General features: G+C 50.2%; 1 protein-coding gene across 6 annotated transcripts in view; it reads right to left on the reverse strand.

The window, feature by feature from the left end:
• adgrv1 (adhesion G protein-coupled receptor V1) overlaps positions 1 to 19223 on the reverse strand; it is a 986427-nt gene that overhangs the window by 590327 nt on the left and 376877 nt on the right. For 5 of the 6 annotated variants that reach the window (XR_015078534.1, XM_085989059.1, XM_085989068.1 and 2 more), the window contains 4 exons: positions 10392 to 10538; positions 5623 to 5878; positions 4752 to 4954; positions 2565 to 2741 (listed from right to left, as the gene is read on the reverse strand). Coding sequence is in view for 5 of the 6 variants with exons in the window: in XM_085989059.1 (XP_085845185.1) it covers positions 2565 to 2741; positions 4752 to 4954; positions 5623 to 5878; positions 10392 to 10538 (783 nt within the window). In the remaining variant the exon portion in view is untranslated. The remainder of the gene's footprint in view (positions 1 to 2564; positions 2742 to 4751; positions 4955 to 5622; positions 5879 to 10391; positions 10539 to 19223) is intronic. The other variant, XM_085989050.1, reaches the window with a different exon arrangement.

The following is a 19223-nucleotide window of genomic DNA, read 5'->3' on the forward strand; positions in this document are numbered from 1 at the left end:
CTTCTTTAACCAGTAATGCTACCCCACCTCCCTTTCCTTTTTGCCTATCTTTCCTGAATATCAAATACCCCTGGATGTTGAGTTCCCAGTCTTGGCCATCCTTGAGCCACGTTTCCGTAGCCCCAACCAAATCGTATTCATTTACCTCTATTTGCGCAGCCAATTCATCCACCTTATTACAAATGCTCCTCGCATTAAGACACAAAGCCTTCAGGCTTGTTTTTTTAACGCTCTTAGACCTATTAGAATTATTATTTACTGTGGCCATGTTTGATTTAAACTGTTGATTTCTCTGACTGCCACTTTTGTTTTTCTCCTTCCTATCTTTTGCTTTTATCCCTGTTTCCCTTTCCTCTGTCTCCCTGCTCAGGTTCCCAACCCCCTGCCATTTTAGTTTAAACCCTCCCCCACAGCAGTAGCAAACACTCCCCCTAGGACATTGGTTCCAGCCCTGCCCAGGTGCAAACCGTCCAGTTTGAACTGGTCCCACCTCCCCCAGAACCGGTTCCAATGTCCCAGGAACTTGAATCCCTCCCCCTGGCACCATTCCTCTAGCCACGTATTCATCTGAAGTATCCTTCTATTTCTACTCTGACTAGCACGTGGCACTGGAAGCAATCCTGAGATTACTACCTTTGAGGTCCTGTTTTTTAATTTATCTCCTAACTCCCTATATTCCGCTTTTAGGACCTCATCCCACTTTTTACCTATATCGTTGGTGCCTATATGCACCATGACAACTGGCTGTTCACCCTCCCCTTCCAAGATGTTCTGCAGCCGCTCAGAGACATCCTTGACCCTTGCACCAGGGAGGCAACACACCATCCTGGAGTCTCGTTTGCGGCCGCAGAAATGCCTATCTATTCCCCTTACAATAGAATCCCCTATTACTATAGCTCTACCCCTCTTTTTCCTCCCATTCTGTGCAGCAGAGCCACCCCTGGTGCCAGGAAGTTGGCTACTGCTGCCTTCCTCTGATAAGCCATCTGTTGGAGAGGGGGATGGCCACAGGGGACCCCTGCACTACCTGCCTGCGCTTAGTACTCTGCCTGTTGGTCACCCGTTCCCTTTCTTCCACAGGAAATGTCCCTGATTTCCCACATATCGCAGGAGGAGCATATCACATGGCCCGGCTGTCCTGCCAGGACTTACCCTTTAATTAATTGAATTTAAATTAAATCAATCAATCCCACTAATTACACTGCAGTTAACTGGTTTACCAACAGTCCCCGCTACACCAGAGAGATCTTAGTAACTATAAGCCACAGAGTTAAAGTTTAAAAAAGAGAGAAATACTCACCAACCAATCACTTACCCGCTTCCTGGTGACGTCACACTTTGATTACTTTTTACCTCTCTCCCCCGCTGTTGAATTGGTATGCCTCATCTCGCTGATGCCGCTCTTCATGGCCCCACAAAGTTCTTTGAAAAAACCCCACCTTCATCAGTTTAGAAGTGGCCTCCAGTGATTCCCGCTGGTTTGGCCACTTTACGTGCAGTCTTGTGGGGGGGTGGGATTGCCTAGCATGGGCGCCATATGTTTGTGGTTGAAAACTGTATCACGGTTCTATGATGCTTCCCTTAGATTCTAGTTGAGTCTTGCATGCCTATTTCCCAGGATCACGGTAGGACAGATTTCAGTGGAAATGGAGCAGTTAGTCCCTCGCTTTAATTCTGGTCTCACAACGCCCCATTACAGCAAAATACTGTATACAAAATCCAGGAGAGAGACCAAAACCGTCCCCCTGCCCAATTTTGGATTTGGCAAAGGTTACAACACTAGACCTGATCCTACTCCACTGCTAATCCCAAACCCACTGCCCAATTTATGGTGGATTTACAAAAAGCAATCCTCAAGCTGCTTGGAATTGTGGCCATCACAATAAGTTAGTGAGAGTGCCATCCCTAGACATTCCTTTCTCTTTGAAGAGTAATTGCAGTGCTCCTAACTATACAAAAGATTCCTCTATTCTATGCCAACACTACTCCATACACATATATCAAAAAGATTTCATCACCTGCTCTAATCATTTTCATTAGTTCCTAACCTGCCACTTTGCAACATTTCCATATCATCTTTCTCACTTTTTTCCTTGTTTTAGTGAATCTTTGCTTTGAAAAAACCTGCTAAATGTCATGACTCTGGAGATTTAAATAGTACCAAGAAACACTGATAATATTGCATATTAGCATGTGTATCTGAACTAGTACAAAATTCTAGGCCATGGGTTTCAACAAGTGCATCAACAGAGGATTTATTTTATTTCGTAAGGAAAATTCTGATTTGGCTTGATGTCATCTACCACAAGAACTGTTGTTGTTAGATTTATTAATCATTAAGAGAGTATTTCCACAAACTGCATCTGCACTATATTAAAGTTTAAACATTAAGTGATATCAATCGCATTGCAGGCCAAAGAAACAGAAAAAAAAGGAAACAGCTAAAATATGACCAATCTGTAACAATTGAAAGAGAAAAAAGTTCAATAATCCTTAAGTATTTTAGGTGCAGTATTTCAATGAACAAGCACCACTTTATCTCTATATCATATAGTAAATCATACCCTGGTTACATTGAACTGGATGATTCCTCTGGGGTCATCATTCTCTTCAATTGTTATTTCTGCCAGTTCCACTCCCAAACGCTTCACACTGGGTTGTCCTCCAACAAGTGTAGTATCAGTCAGTTCCACACTGGTAATGTTAACTAGAAAACTTTCACGTAATTCAGGAATGTTATCCTTTCAAATGAAGAAAAATTGTTTTTAATAAGATCCAACTAAATTTGCATTTAGTAATAATATCAAGCAGTAGTGCTGCTTTGCTGTGTTACAGTGACAGAACAGTAAGTGTATCTAAGTTGAACTGAATCAAAAAAATTATCAAGCGTTCCATTACTGACAGTGGTTTTCATTTCAAAGAATCATAGAAATTACACCACAGGAAGTCATTTAACCCATCGCACCTGTGCCAGTGCTAGCTCATCAACCTTAAATACCTAATCCATTCCCATTTCTCTGCCCTATCCTCACATCATTTTACATTCTTCAAGTATTTATTTAACTGACCTTTTAAATAACGTTATATTCTCTGTCTCAATAGCTACTTATGGAAACATTACGGGGCAGAAATTGAGTATAGCCCTGTTTGGGGCGCCAGCCTCGCCAGGGCGCTAAAAGTAGCGCCCCGGAAACATTCGCGCCCCCGCACCGGAAATTGAGTGGTTGCGCCCCAAAGGGAAGCGCGGCGCTACTGGAGGCGCCCCACATCCCTCTTGGGGCGCTGCGAGTGAATATCGTGATGCAACGTGCCGCAGCGCCACACGCTGCGGCACGTCGTGCTGCGGTATTGTAGGCCTTCCTCCCCTTCTTAAAGGGGAGGGGCCTTGTGCAGCATGATCTGGGGCCCAGCTGGGCCCCCGAGGATCGGGAGTGCAGGCAAAAGAGCCCAGAAGAGAAGTGCCGGGCTCTTGGAGCACAGCCGGCACTCCGCGGTGGGGGGGTTCAGGAGGCCGGGGACGGGAGCGCAGGCAGGTGCTGGCAGGCGGCCAACAACAAAAATGGCCGCCCCGCACCTCGCCATTAATTTGCGCCTCCCCGGCCGCAGATAGGCCCCCCTGAACCCGTCGGACATAGCGTCCGGCGGTAAATCAGGGGGCGCTGCCAAATATCGCGGCCGGGGCGTCAGCGGGGTGCTGCGCACACCGATGACGTCATCGGCAGTGGCGCAGCGCTAACAGTTAGCGCCACCACTAACGTCCCGCGGAATTTAGCGGGAGGCGTGGGCAGTGCCGCGCCCGGGCGCGAGTTGGCTTGCGACCCACTTAGCGCCCTCTTAAGGCGTTAACGGGTGGCGCAACCTACTGAATTTCTCCCCCTACATGTTCTAATAGTCCTCTAATAAAGATTCCTCTAACGTCCCCCTTTGTTCTTTTGGTGATAGTCCTGAGCCTATATGGCCGCATTTACCCACTTCGCCCAGTGGGAACGACACGGATGGGGAGTTAGATAGCGGGTGTGAGCCAGTGAGCCACGTTCTCGACATGATTCTACTCTCCATCACTTTTACTTAGCTGTCTTCAGGCACAAAAGCCTGCCCACAGTTGAGGCGCAGGGACATAAGTTAAATGGCAGTGATGCATCCCGATGACACCATTGGATCGTGAACGCCATTTTAACCGCAGGCCCGACTATGGCCTGCATTGTCTCCGGCCCGCAAGCAAAAGCTGGCGGCAACAAGGATCCAGGCCCAGGCAAGTTGTTTTTAAAATATTAAAATATCGATTGTGGACTACCTGATCCCCTTCCTCCCCATCCCCATTTAACATGTCGGGAACCATTTCTATGGGTTCTAGCGGCCCACTAATTTTGACTCCTGCCCGCCAGTGGTGACATCATCTCATCAGCTTCAGGCAGGAGTCAGAGTCAGGGCATGTTAAAATCTCCTGGGCCTCATGCTCCAGGGGGCCAGAAGGTTTGCCACTCCCTTTGGCATCCGCACCCGATTCCCACCTAGAGTTAAAATCGGCTCTTATATTACTTTATTACCAAACAAAGAGAAAAATACAGTCCAATGTTGGTTAATAAATTGATGAAAAAAGAGTAATCAGCAAAACATACAAAGTCTCTATCATATTTCTTACTGCAGAGCTATGCACTGTTTTTTTTATCATGAGCATTATATACAAAGAACTAATTGTAAATACTTTTGAACAAGAAAATAATAATCACCATCAGCTTTAAGAAACTTACAGGTAATATTGTAAATCTAATCAAAGCCTGTGTGGTATTCTCCTTTATAATAACTGTGCCTTGGCTTGTGGTGTAGTCCTGGTTTGCAGTTGCTTGATTAACAGGTAGGAGCAAAAGATTTGGTTTGGTATTGTACTGGACAGCAACATCTCCCACAAATCCTTGTTCACGAACAATTGCTAAAGTGACATTAATTGCATCAACTGTAAAAAGACGAAACATCACCTTAAAATAACCCTTATAGTTATGTGGTTGTCAGAATATTTTAACAGATAAAAACTTACTTGGGTAGATTTTGAAAATGTACGATAGTATTTTCAATGGAAATAAAAATCGAGAGAGGTGTAAAACGGGCTGCCAATTCGCTATCTCCCGTTTTACACTATTGCACAGTCAAAAATCTAACCCGCTGAATTGTAATACAAAATTTTATTACATAGAATGTGAGGTATTATTCTACTAAATAATATTGCATTTATATAGCACTTCATCATGTGGAAACATCTAAAAAAAATACTTTTTCCCCCAAAGTGCAGTAACTGTTGTTTTGCAAGCAAACACTGCAGACATTCACATTAGTAACATCGCATATGAGAGGAATGAACTGTTAAAATAATCACGTTTTATGCTTCAACAATGAGAGGTCATCAGGAACAGATACTTAGATCAATTATCTAAACAGCCATGTTTATTATTATTGAAACTATTCACCTGAAATTGTTATCAAATATTAAAAAAAATTTGCTTTTAAATAGCTAACATTAATTTTGCAAACTACCAGTTTAATTATAAATGATCAAAGACCCGAGTATTCAAGGATTATCAAAACAGCTATGAGACTAATGCCAAATACTCACAAAACAAAACTTACATTCAGGCTCCTGCAGAGAGATGTAGAGTGAGTCTATGTGCCAGCCAACCACACCGTAGGGTGAATCATTAGAGAGAATAGTCAAGACAGCATTTCTCTTGCTGGAATCAATAGTTGCTCCTTTGCCTTGGTCTTGTACACCCATTGTAGTGACATTCACAAGTGTTACAGTTACAATCTCAGATACTTCTGGAATGTTGTCAGCCAATACCATAAGTGAAACTGCAGTGAGTGCTTGACCCTCTGCAAAAGTGAACTGTAATATTGGACCAATAGTTAATCACACAAAGAGTAAAACTTTGAAGACATAGGGCTAAAAATTGAGTAGCGCCCCCTTTGGGGTGCTAACTTCGCCGGGGCGCTACTTTTAGCACCTCGGAAAAATTAGCGCCCCCGCGACAGAAATTGAGTGGTAGCGCCCCAAGAGGGAAGCGGGGTGCTATTGGAAGCGCCCCGCCTCCCTCTTGGGGCGATGCGAGGGAATATCGCGGTGCTATGTGCCGCAGCGCCATGCCCTACAGAACATTGCGCCGCGGTATTACAGGCCTTCCTCCCCTTCTTAAAGGGGAGGGGCCTTGCGCAGCACGACCCGGGGCCCAGCTGGGCCCCCGGGGATCAGGAGTGTCGGCAAAAGAGCCCGGCATGCAGGGCTCATGGAGCGCAGCGGGCACTCTGCAGCGGGGGGGGGGGGCGGGTAGTGGGTAAGGAGGCTGGGGACGGGAGCGGAGGCAGGTGCTGGCAGGCAGCCAGCAACAAAAATGGCCGCCCCGCACCTCACCTTTAAATAGTGCCACCCCGGCCGCAGGTAGGCCCCCCTGACCCCATCAGACATAGCTTCCAGCGGTAAGTCAGGGGGCGCTCCCCAAGATCACGGCCGGGGCGTTGCGCATGGCGATGATGTTATCGTCGGCGACACAGCGCCGCAGGGCACTACCGGTTTTGCGGGAGGCATAGGCGGCGCCGCGCCCGGGCGCTAGCTGCTTTGCACCCCGTTAGCACCCTCTTAGGGCGCTAACGGGAGGCGCAAAGCAACCGAACTTTTCCCCCAATTGTGAAATGCTTCAACACCAACTGAATGGATTGAATAATGCTATCTCACAGCATCATAGAATCATAGAAAGTTACAGCACTGAAGGAGGCCATTTCGGCCCATCGTGTCCGCGCTGGCCAACAAAGAGCTATCCAGCCTAATCCCACGTCCCAGCTCTTGGTCCGTAGCCCTGCAGGTTACAGCATCTCAAGTGCACATCCAAGTACATTTTAAATGTGGTTAGGGTTTCTGCCTCTACTACCCTTTCAGGCAGTGAGTTCCAGACCCCCACAACCCTCTGGGTGAAGACATTTCCCCTCAAATCCCCTCTAAACCTTCCACCAATTACTTTAAATCCGTGCCCCCTGGTTTTTGACCCCTCTGCTAAGGGAAATAGGTCCTTTCTATCCACTTTATCTAGCCCCTCAGAATTTTATACACCGAAATAAGTTCTCCCCTCAGCCGCCTCTATTCCAAGGAAAACAAACCCAGCCTATCCAGTCTTTCCTCATAGCTAAGATTCTCTACTCCCGGCAACATCCTTGTAAATCTCCTCTGTACCCTCTCTAGTACAATCACATCTTTCCTGTAATGTGGTGACCAGAACTGTATGCAGTACTCTAGCTGAGACCTAACTAGTGTTTTATACAATTGAAGCATAACCCCCCTGTTCTTGTATTCTATGCCACGGCTAATAAAGGCAAGCATTCCGTATGCCTTCTTAACCACCTTATCTACCTGGCCTGCTACCTTCAGGGGTCTGTGGACATGCACTCCAATGTCCCTCTGTTCCTCTACACTACTCAGTGTCCTACCATTTAATATGTATTCCCTTTCCTTGTTAGCCCTCCCCAAATGCATTACCTCACACTTCTCTGGATTGAATTCCATTTGCCACTGTTCTGCCCACCTGACCAATTTATTGATATCTTCCTGCAGTCTACAGCTTCCTTCTTCAGTATCAACCACACAAAGCCGATTTTAGTATCATCTGCAAACTTTTTAATCATACCCCCTGTATTCAAGTCTCGATCATTGATATATATCACAAAAAGCAAGGGACCCAGCACTGAGCCCTGCGGAGCCCCACTGGAAACAGCCTCCCAGTCACAAAGACACCCCTCGACTTTCTGTAGCAGCATAGTTGTTGAAGCAGAAGGAAAAGTCCAGTGGGAGTGCGTTCTGTTCATTTCTGTCTGAAAAAAATATACAAGATATTGGCCCTGAATTTGCGGTCGGAGGCTTCCCGCGGGGAAATGCCTCCAATCCACAAATAAAATGCCCACATACCCGGAGTTCCGGGAGGTACAGAGACTCACGGTCCTGGGCCTCTCCAGTACTCGCGGGTCGAGGCCCACGTATACCAGGGGCGCAGGCGGTTCACAAGCACCCCTGGGATCACGTGGGCCGGCCCAAAGAATGAAAGAAGGGGATCCCCATTCATACTTATGGGGATTCCGTACATAAACATGAATGGGAATACCCCCAAAAATACATCTACACATCAAATAAATAAAAAACATTACATATTTAAAATTAATTAAAATGCCATTCAATTAAATATTTAGAACAATACAGTAATTTAATTTTTTGAAAAATACATTTAAATGTTTTAAAGGGGCTAAAAATAACCTTACCTTATTGGACAGGTTTTTTAATGTTTAATGATTGAAAAAAAATGTATTTTTATGTTCATTTAAACTCTTAGGCCTAAGAATTTCATGGGTAATCGCTGGTCAGAAAAGCCCAACTCTCCGCACACGGATGCCCTTTTCCTGGGGATGCATTGGATCTGTCAAGATCACAAGGAACTTGCACGGCCCTTCCGGGCACGTTCATACCGCATATGCGCCCGTAGGGGCCGCAAATTACAGGCCATTGTTCTTGTAGCTGGTATCAGTAAAAGTGGTCATGAAGCTGTCGCATTGTCATAAAAACCTAACTGGTTCACTAATGTCCTTTAGGGAAGGAAACTTGCTGTCCTTACCCAGTCTGGCCAATATATGACTCCATTCCCAGACCAAGGTGGTTGACTCTTAACTGCCCTCTGAAGTGTTCTAGTAAATTAGTTAGGTGTATCAGGGCATGTAGGGTTGGGCAATAAATGCCAGCCTCACCAACAATGCCCACATTCCAAGAATATGGTAAAAAAAAATGTTTTGGGACCTATGATGGAATCATACCCGCTGGTGCCCTTCAGCACTGACCATGTCAGAGTTTGTAGGATTAGTGGATAAGGAGGCTTGCACAAACACAACTGTGAGAACATTTCCAATATCTGATGGCCCCATGCAGCTGGAAAATCTGGAGTCTGTCCACCATTGGGCGGGGGAGAGTTGCCTAGCCCTCCCCACCCTGATCTCAGCCTTATCCCCATCTCTCTGTGTAAGTGGGGCACTGAAGAAATTTTTAAAATGCTACACCTTGCTTCCCTCGACCGATTCCCCAAACCTCTCCCTTAAGGGACTGCACACTGAATTGGGGTTGGTATGCCTTATCTCACTTGGCATATCAGAACCCAACTTAACCAGGGAAGCGGGAACTCCTGGCATAAGGAGTTCCCGTTAAACCAGAGAAAGCATAGTGTGGTTGTGAGTAGAAGTGCATTGATATGGTATAAGGTCACTAGTGGGAGAGGGAGCACAGCGATCAATATGGAAACCACTGCTATTTATAGTATGCATAAATGATTTGGAGAGGGGAGATAAACAAAGATGTCTAACTTTGCAAATGATTCCAAATTTTGGGGAGCAAGGGCCTGTGGAAACAGGAGATTCCAAGCAACAGGGAAGAGCCAAGCCCAAATACAAAGAGATATGAATATGTTGGGGGAAATGGAATGATGACTGGCAAATGGCAATTAATGTGGACAAATGCAAAATGATGAGACTAGGAAAGGGAAATAAACAGTGGGAATATAAATCAGTTAACTCTAGACGACAGAGCATAACACAGGAGAGGGATTATGGTTGGTAGATAGTTCACTGCAGACAATAATGGGTGTAGTGCTGACAGTAGTAAGGGAAAACCACCAGATCTTGGGAAGTATAGCCAGAGAGATACAGCACAAATCACAGGAGGTAATAAAAGCTGTGGAACGCACTAGTATAGCCAGCCATGTCTGGAGTCCTGTGTACAATTCTGGTTGCCCTGCTACACAAGGATATTCAGGCATTGGGGCAACTAAATGGACACCTGGTTTAAGGCATTTGAACTATGAAGTGAGATTGAAGAGTTTGGGATTGTTTCCCCTGAAGAGAAGGCTCGGGGTAGATATTATGCAAGTATTCAAGATTCTTAAAAGCATCTTCTTAAATTGAACTCTGATAATATCTAGGACTAGAACTGGGGAACACAGGCACAAGCTTAGAAGAGGGAATGTAGAAGGACAGTTTATACTTAATTACTTTATGCAGACAATCGTGAATATGGGAATGGACTACTGAGGTATCCAGTGGAGGCAAATAGTGTGGTACCAGACAGATGCACTGCAGAGTGTTTTGTGGTTCTGTACTTTTCTAAAGCAAACAAAGATTATAAAAATTACTTAAAAGTGAATTGAATAGTGATGAGTTTTAGCTCAGTGATTTTTGGAATATAAAGTAAAATGAAAGAAAATATATCTTTTGGGTAACAAAACAAAAATCTAAATCCCTGGACTTCTACCCAGCTCATCCACAAGATTTTGACAACATGGGAACAAATGAACTGATATGAAAAACAAGTGAAATATCCTTACTACTCCAGAAGTTGGAAAGATATCATTGGTGTTTCCATTGGTTGTCCATTGTACAGTCACAGGTCTGTAGGTTCCTCGCAGCCGTTCAATACTCAGAGTGACCATACTGTCCTGTTCCAATTCTTCAACTTGCTTAGACAAGGAACTCTGGTGAAGGGGAGAAAAACATACTCTCAACTTTCGATGTTGCTTAGCTATAAAGTTCAGAATCTTGCTTTGAAGATTTCTTCTGTGACCTATTGGCACTTAAATCATAAACCTATTTATAAAAAATCCATTTACATTTTCACTACAATAGCAGAAGAAATGGTGATCAGTATTTTCAGGAATAATGTAAGTTTTCCCTGTGGTAAACCACTGTTTGTTATTGTTGTTGTTGTTGCACACTGTTGTGCCTATGCATGCCTCAGCTGACTCCGCCCCTGGCTCCACCCACATGCCCGGGTATAAAGGTGACTGCTCTGCAGCCCCCTGCCCTTTTGGATACCAGGCAACCACGAGAGGCATGCTCTGTTCTTTGCTAATAAAAGCCTGTTAATTAACTCTCTGTCTTTTATGAGGAATTGATAGTGTATCAATTTTATTAGCAAAGCAAAATGTCGGGTCCAAATGTTGAACAGCAGGAGCTGCATCAACCGACGGCGCCAAACGCTGAGCAGCAGGCGCTGCTGCGAGCCCTCAGACCAACATGCCTGGACCTAGACCCCCAAGAAGCGGGTTCGGCTACCAAATTCGCACAATGGCTGCGTTGCTTCGAGGCTTACCTGGAAGCCTCAACTGTGACCCTAGATGAAAACAAGCTGAAAATCCTGGCCCCAAAGGTGAGCCACCAAGTTTATACTCTAATCCAGGACGCGACGACCTACGCGGCGGCTATCGATCTGCTTAAAGGGCAATACGCACGCCCGGTAAATACGGTCTATGCCAGGCACCTCTTAAGATTCCGCAGACAGCAGCCCGGGGAATCGGTGGAGGCTTTCCTACGGGCACTGCGGATACTCGGCCGAGGCTGCGATTGCATAGAAGTATCAGCCGCAGCACACACGGAGGGACTGATCCGAGATGCTTTCGTTGCGGGTCTAAGGTCCGACTACTCCCGGCAGAGACTGTTGGAGAAGGGAGAAATAGACCTGAAAAAGGCAGCGTCCCTCGCGCTCTCGTTCGACGCGGCCCATAGGAATATGGACGCTTTCTCCCCTAACCGCTCCGCACCGTGGACACCGCAACCTTGGGTCATGGGACCGCCACCTCCAACTGCTGCAGCGATGTCCAAGGCACAGAAATGTTATTTTTGTGGCCAGGCAAAACACCCCAGAGCACGCTGCCCGGCGAAAAACGCCACCTGCTCCAGCTGCGGGAAGAAAGGACACTATGTCAGCGCCTGCAAAGGCAAAACCGCTAACGCCAGCAGCGCCGCGTGCGAACCGTGGGGGCAGTCATCTTGTCCGCCATCTTGGGCTCCCCCAGCCGCGTGGGGATCGGGATCATGGGTGCCGCCATTTTGTCCGCCATCTTGGACGCCTCCAACTTCGATCACGGGGGACCCGGACTCAACCACCGCCTCGTCTGACGACCACAGCGACTCGCTCGACCATACGCTGGCCTCCGTGACGCTGGACCAATCTCTCCCTCATCAACTGTCCAGGTCCATGATGGACATTACGGTAAACGGCCGCGCCACTACCTGCCTTTTTGACAGCGGGAGCACGGAGAGTTTTATCCACCCCGACACGGTGCGCAGTTACTCTCTCCAGGTCCTGCCGACGCACCATCGGATCTCTATGGCTTCCAAAGCCCAGTCAGCGGACGTCGGTGGCTCCTGTGTGGTGACCCTTTCGGTACGGGGCACAGAATACAAAAATTTTAAACTTCTGGTCCTGCCCCATCTCTGCGCTGCCGTTCTACTGGGGTTGGATTTTCAGTGCCACCTTAAAAGTGTCACATTGGCGTACGGCGGACCCCTCCCCCCACTCACAGTCTGCAGCCAGCAGCTTTTAAATCGCCCGCCGCGCACCATCTGCAGCCTCTCTACCCTTAAAGTCTCCCCCCCCTCCTTGTTCGCTAACCTCACCCGCGACTGTAAGCCCATCGCTACTAAAAGCAGGCGTTACAGTGCCGGGGATAGGAGTTTCATTAAATCCGAGGTAGCGAGACTCCTGAAGGAAGGGATTATTGAGAGTAGCACCAGCCCATGGCGAGCACAAGTGGTGGTGGTGAAGACTGGTGGAAAACAGCGCCTAGTTATTGACTACAGCCAGACGATCAATCGCTACACCCAGTTGGATGCATACCCACTCCCCCGCATATCTGACATGGTCAATAAGATAGCACAATACCGGGTGTTCTCGACGATTGATCTGAAGTCGGCATACCACCAGCTCCCCATCAGGGCTGAGGACCGTCAGTACACAGCTTTTGAAGCTGACGGTCGTCTCTACCACTTCCTCAGAGTTCCCTTCGGCGTCACCAACGGGGTTTCAGTCTTCCAACGGGAGATGGACCGGATGGTTGACCAGAACGCGCTCCAGGCCACTTTCCCCTATCTAGACAACGTCACCATCTGCGGCCACGACCAGCAGGACCATGATGTTAACCTAGAGAAATTCCTCCGTACGGCCCAGCGGCTGAACCTAACATACAACAAGGACAAATGTATGTTTCGTACCACGCGCCTTGCCATTCTTGGCTGCGTAGTGGAGAACGGAGTCATCGGCCCCGACCCCGACAGAATGCGCCCCCTTATGGAGCTCACCCTCCCCCACTGCCAAAAAGCACTGAAGAGATGCCTAGGGTTTTTCTCGTACTATGCTCAGTGGGTGCCCAACTATGCGGACAAAGCCAGACCCCTCATCAAGTCCGCCTCCTTCCCCCTGACAGCAGAGGCATGTGCAGCCTGCACTCTCATAAAAAGAGATATTGCGAAGGCCACAATGCACGCAGTGGATGAGTCCATCCCTTTCCAAGTGGAGAGCGACGCATCCGACTTCGCCCTAGCTGCAACCCTTAACCAGGCGGGGAGACCCGTGGCCTTTTTCTCAAGGACCCTCCAGGGCCCCGAGATTCGACACTCTTCTGTCGAAAAGGAGGCTCAGGCCATTGTGGAAGCTGTGCGACATTGGAGGCATTACCTGGCCGGAAAACGATTTACCCTGCTCACTGACCAGCGTTCAGTAGCTTTTATGTTTAATAATAAGTAGAGGGGCAAAATCAAGAATGACAAGATCTTGAGGTGGAGAATCGAACTCTCCACCTACAATTACGATATCTTGTACCGGCCCGGGAAACTCAATGAGCCCCCAGATGCCCTATCACGTGGTACATGCGCCAACGTGCAGGTTGACAGACTGAAGACCCTCCACAATGACCTCTGCCACCCGGGGGTCACCAGGTTCTTCCATTTCATCAAATCCCGTAACCTGCCCTACTCCATCGAGGAGGTCAGGACCTTGACCAGGAACTGCCAAATCTGTGCCGAGTGCAAACCGCATTTTTATAGGCATGACAGAGCAAGCCTGATCAAAGCCAAGCGCCCCTTCGAGCGGCTGAGCGCCGATTTTAAAGGGCCCCTCCCCTCCTCTGACCGCAATGTGTACTTCCTCAATATAATTGACGAGTACTCCCGTTTCCCGTTTGCCATCCCTTGCTCAGACATGACCAGTACCACGGTCATTAAATGTCTGAATGACCTCTTCGCCTTGTTCGGTTTCCCTAGCTATATCCATAGCGACAGGGGCTCATCCTTTATGAGCGACGAACTTCGTCAGTACCTGCTCGCGAGAGGTATTGCTACAAGCAGGACCACCAGCTACAACCCCAGAGGGAATGGCCAGGTGGAAAGAGAGAATGCGACGGTCTGGAAGGCAGTCCTTTTAAACTTGAAATCTAAGGGCCTTCCGACCTCTCGCTGGCAGGAGGTCCTCCCTGCGACGCTCCATTCCATTCGGTCACTGCTTTGTACAGCCACCAATGCCACCCCTCATGAGAGAATGTTCTCCTTCCCCAGGAAGTCCACATCGGGGATCTCGTTACCGACATGGCTGACTTCTCCAGGACCCGTCCTACTGCGGAAGCACGTGAGGTCCCATAAGACGGACCCCCTGGTCGAGAGGGTGAGCCTCCTCCACGCCAACCCTCAGTATGCTTACGTGGTATACCCGGACGGGCGGGAGGACACAGTCTCCATACGAGACCTCGCACCTTCGGGTGCTCCCGAAACACTTCCTTCGCCACCCACCACTACCCACGCCTACCCCCAGTATGCTTACGTAGCGTACCCGGACGGGCGGGAGGACACTGTCTCCACACGAGACCTCGCACCTTCGGGTGCCCGAGACGCCAGCATCGCCACCCACCACTACCCACACCCCGACCCCTGTAGACGGCATGCCGCAGCCCCAGGACCCGCCATTGACTACGCAACCTCTCATCAACGAGACGCCAGGTTCGGCGTTGGATCATCACCGCCGCTACTACGACGATCAGGACGGCATACAAGGCCACCTGATAGACTTAACTACACGAACTTTTAGTTTACACGAACTTTTAGTACACTTCACCCCGCCGGACTCAATTTTAAACAAGGGGTGAATGTGGTAAACCACTGTTTGTTATTGTTGTTGTTGTTGTTGCACACTGTTGTGCCTATGCATGCCTCAGCTGACTCCGCCCCTGGCTCCACCCACATGCCCGGGTATAAAGGTGACTGCTCTGCAGCCCCCTGCCCTTTTGGATACCAGGCAACCACGAGAGGCATGCTCTGTTCTTTACTAATAAAAGCCTGTTAATGAACTCTATGGGCTAGAAATTCAGTATAGCCACTTTTGGGGCAGTAAAGTCGGGCGGCTGCTAAAGTTTGCGCTCGGCGCAAAGTCGAGGCCACTTCGCCGATATTCAGTAGCATCGCCCTAAGAGGTTGCTGGAGCGCAAGAACTGGCGATGCACGACTATCTTTAGGCGCTAAGCCGGCGGTGCTGAGCGATACCGCCGAGGCCAGGCGCAGCGCAGGTGCGGTCATTTCTTGATTGACAGCAGACACGCTGGCGCTGGTCACCTCTTAAAGGGGGAAGGGTCAATTTGTTTTGCTGCCACGCCCTGGACACTGCAGCCCTCCAGCTAGGCCTGAGAACTGCTGCTGCACGCAATTAGCGCCCAAAACAATGGAGAAGGCCCGGGAAAGAGCGCAGTGATTCTCAGAACATGATCTGAGGGTGCTGGTTGGCGCTGTGGGACGAAGACGCCACATTCTGTTCCCTGAGAATGGAAAGAAGCCGCCGACCACCGTCTACCGCAAAGCCTGGAGGGATGTCTCCAACAGGGTGACATCCAACAGTGTGGTGCCCAGGAACCCTGTTCAATGCCGCAAGAAGTTCAATGACCTCACCAGGATTGTCAGGGTGAGTACCCTTTCCAGTGTCCTCCTCATCCTTGCATGTGCACCTCACATTATGGGCAAAGGGACCTGAAAGCCCTAATGGCCAGCCCTCATCCAGCAGCTATGGGACTGGCATGAACATCAATTGCACATTCTGCACTTTACACACTGGCCAAGCTATTCGACCATGGGAGGCAGTGCACACAAGATCAGGGCTACACACTGGCCAAGCTATTCCACCATGGGAGGCAGTGCACACAAGATCAGGGCGACACACTGGCCAAGCTATTCCACCATGGGAGGCAGTGCACACAAGATCAGGGCTACACACTGTACTTAGAGGCCGTCCTTTCTCTTGCAGGCAAAGGTGGCGACCAACAAGCACAGCCGGACTGAGACCGGGGGAGGCGGCCCTCAGATCCAGGAGCTCACCGACCTGGACCAGCACGTGGAGCGCATCATGGGTGGCCGGCTGATTGGCCCCGTCGCCAGTGGAGATGCCGACCCTGTTCTGGGCACCAATGGTAAGGACATCACCTTTTGGACCTCTCTCGCTCCACTTGCGCATCAGATCTACATCCTTTGCCACTGTCCGACCAATGCGCTGAATGCCACCACTCATGCCTCCCTCGCTGACGCCCTATCCTCACTCTAAAGCTACTCTTGTGCCTTCCTGCTTTCAGATGGTGAGGAGGAGGTCCCTGAAGCTGCCAGTGACAGCCCCTTGGAAGAGGAGGAGGAGGAGGAAGAGGAAGGCGGCCCATCAGTGGAACCCTCAGCCGCGGCAGCCCATGCCGATGTAGGGGACACGTCTTCCCTGGAGGGGAGCCTGGGGGAAGGGTCGGAGGGGAGTGTAGCTCCTGGGACCAGCGGCCTGCAGCAACGCGGGAGGGGTCGGGAAGCTCAGCGGCCTTCTCCCCAGAAGGAGAGTGCGGCCTCCAGTCCAGCGGCGGTCAGCGCTGAGGAGGTGCGCCTCCTCGAGGAAATGGCCGTGGACTCGGAGCGCCGTCACACGGAGCTCATGGGGGTAGTGGCACGGATGCCTGAGGCCATCGAGTCCCTGGCCAGGAGTGTCACTGAATTCGGGGCATCACAGGCCAGGAGTCTGGGTGAATTCGGGGCATTACAGGCCAGGAGTCTGGGTGAATTCGGGGCATTACAGGCCAGGAGTCTTGCGGAATTCGGGGCAGCTCAGGCAGCTACTGGCCAGATGATCACTGGTGCCGTCCAGTCACTGGCTGGTCTGATGCGGGCGCAGACCAGGGCAGCACGGGCACTAACTGCTGCCACACTCGCTGTGTCAGCCAGGCATCGCCAGGGCACCCGCCGCGCTGCAGCAGCACAGCGGTCTGTCCCTCGGCAGATTGCTGCGCATGCTGCAGTGCTGGCCCGGCCGAGTGCCAGTGTGTCAGGCGACCAGCGAGCGCCTGCCATCAGCCAGCTTGCCCCCATTCCTCCAGCCGCCAATGCCACTCCCCCAGTGGAGCTGCCACGAGCTGCTGGTCAGACTGATGCTGGCCAGCCACAGCTGCAGCAGTCAGCAGCCGGCCCCTCGAGGGCCAGACCTCATCTAGGCCGACCCCCAAGGGCATCTGCCGTCACGCCATGTGCCCCTCAGGAGCCTTCCCCCAGCCTTGCAGCAGCCACTGGGCTCACCTTGAGGAGCAGCAGGCCGGGCAGGGGCCGCACAAGTGTGCACAAGGCATCGCCCTCGCGGGACAAGAAGTAGAAGGCGTGGCCAAATGTTTTGTTTTTTTGAAGGCCGAGGATGAAGGCCATTTTTGTTTAACTGTTTTGTTAATCCTCTCCAGGTTGTGGGAGCGAGTAATGTGTTTGACTGTTTTTTGGGGGTTTCTTCTGTTTTTGTTTTTCATGTGGGAAGGGCCCTGAGTTTGTTCAATAAACAATTTTCTTTATTCAGATTGTCCATGTTTGATCTTTGAAGTATTTGTTGCCTTAACCGGCTGAGGGCTTGCGGAGCGGCTGCATTCATGTTCTTTCATTGGCACAAGCCATTCCTTGACAGGGGGCCTAGAACCTACGTTCAATAAGCCGCCGACGGGCGGCCCTTGCACCTTCTGCCTCCCTCCTGGGCTGGTACTCCTCGTCCTCCTCCTCATGCTCCTCCTGCTCCTCCTCCTGAGGTGGTGCTCCAACCTGAGGTGGCAGTGCCTTAGTCCTGCGGATAGCCAGGTTGTGCAGCATGCAGCAGACGACAACGAAATGGGAGACTCGCTCCGGCGAATACTGCAGGGCTCCACCAGGGCGATCCAGGCAGCGGAACCGCTGCTTCAGGACGCCGATTGTTTGTTCTATGATGTTCCTAGTCACTTGATGGCTCTCGTTGTATGCCTCTTCAGCAGGGGTCCTGGGCGCGCGGAGCGGGGTCATGAGCCAGGTACACAAAGGATAGCCTTTGTCCCCGATAAGCCATCCTCTTGGGTGAGGCTGTGCCTGGAACATGTCAGCCACAGTTGTCTGTCGCAGGATAAAGGCATCGTGGCTGCTGCCTGGAAAGCGGGCATTGACAGCTAGGATGCGCTGCCTGTGGTCACACACCAGCTGTACGTTGAGGGAATGGTAGCCCTTCCGGTTGCGGTAATCCTCGGCATGCTCCAGAGGTGCCCGCAAAGCCACATGCGTGCAGTCAATGGCGCCCTGCACCATGGGGAAGCCCGTTATTCTTGCAAATCCCACTGCACGCTGCTGCTGCTTCTCCAGGGTCATGGGGAAGGAGGTGAATTGACGTCTCCTTCTGAAAAGGGCATTGGTCACCTGGCGGATGCAGCAATGCACGGCGAACTGGGAGATGTTAGCAATGTCCCCAGCAGTGGATTGGAAGGAGCCGGTGGCATAGAAATTCAGAGCCACCGTCACCTTCACTGCCACCGACAGAGACGTCCTGCACCTCAGCTGTGGACGCAGATCTCTGTGAAGCAGCTGGCAGATCTCTGTGACCACCTCCCTTCTGAATCGCAGCCTCCTAACACACTGCGCGGCAGACATGTTGAGATAGGAGAACTGCTGGCGGTATACCCTGGGTGGGTAAGGCCTCCCTTGCTGACGCCTGTTGCCCCCTCTGCGTCTAGCCAGGGCTGCCACTCTCTCACGGCGTCTGTGAGCCCTTCCTACGTAAGGCTGAAAGCCAGCGTTGACAGCCCCCATAATATGCTGGCAAACAATGAAATATCAATGAAGGCAAAGAGAATTGCAAAGCTGTGGCCTGAAGCCAGAAATACCTGTGCTAGTGTTGGGCCAAAGCAGTAAGCTCTCTACCTTGGTCTCTCTCCAAAAATCCGTTTTACAAGAGTGAGTGCTGCAAAATGGCTGCCCTTTATAGTGCAGGGTAAGTGCCCTTTAATTTGCGCTCCCCGCGGCCCGCATCGGCTGTGAACCGTTCCACTTCACAGTCCTTAGGGCCGCCACGCCCACATTGGGCGGGCGCGACTGAAGTTCCGGAT

This window comes from Somniosus microcephalus, chromosome 1, assembly GCF_052327205.1.
Source record: "Somniosus microcephalus isolate GS21.2 chromosome 1, FLI_Smic_1.0, whole genome shotgun sequence".
NCBI classification, from domain to species: Eukaryota; Metazoa; Chordata; class Chondrichthyes; order Squaliformes; family Somniosidae; genus Somniosus; species Somniosus microcephalus.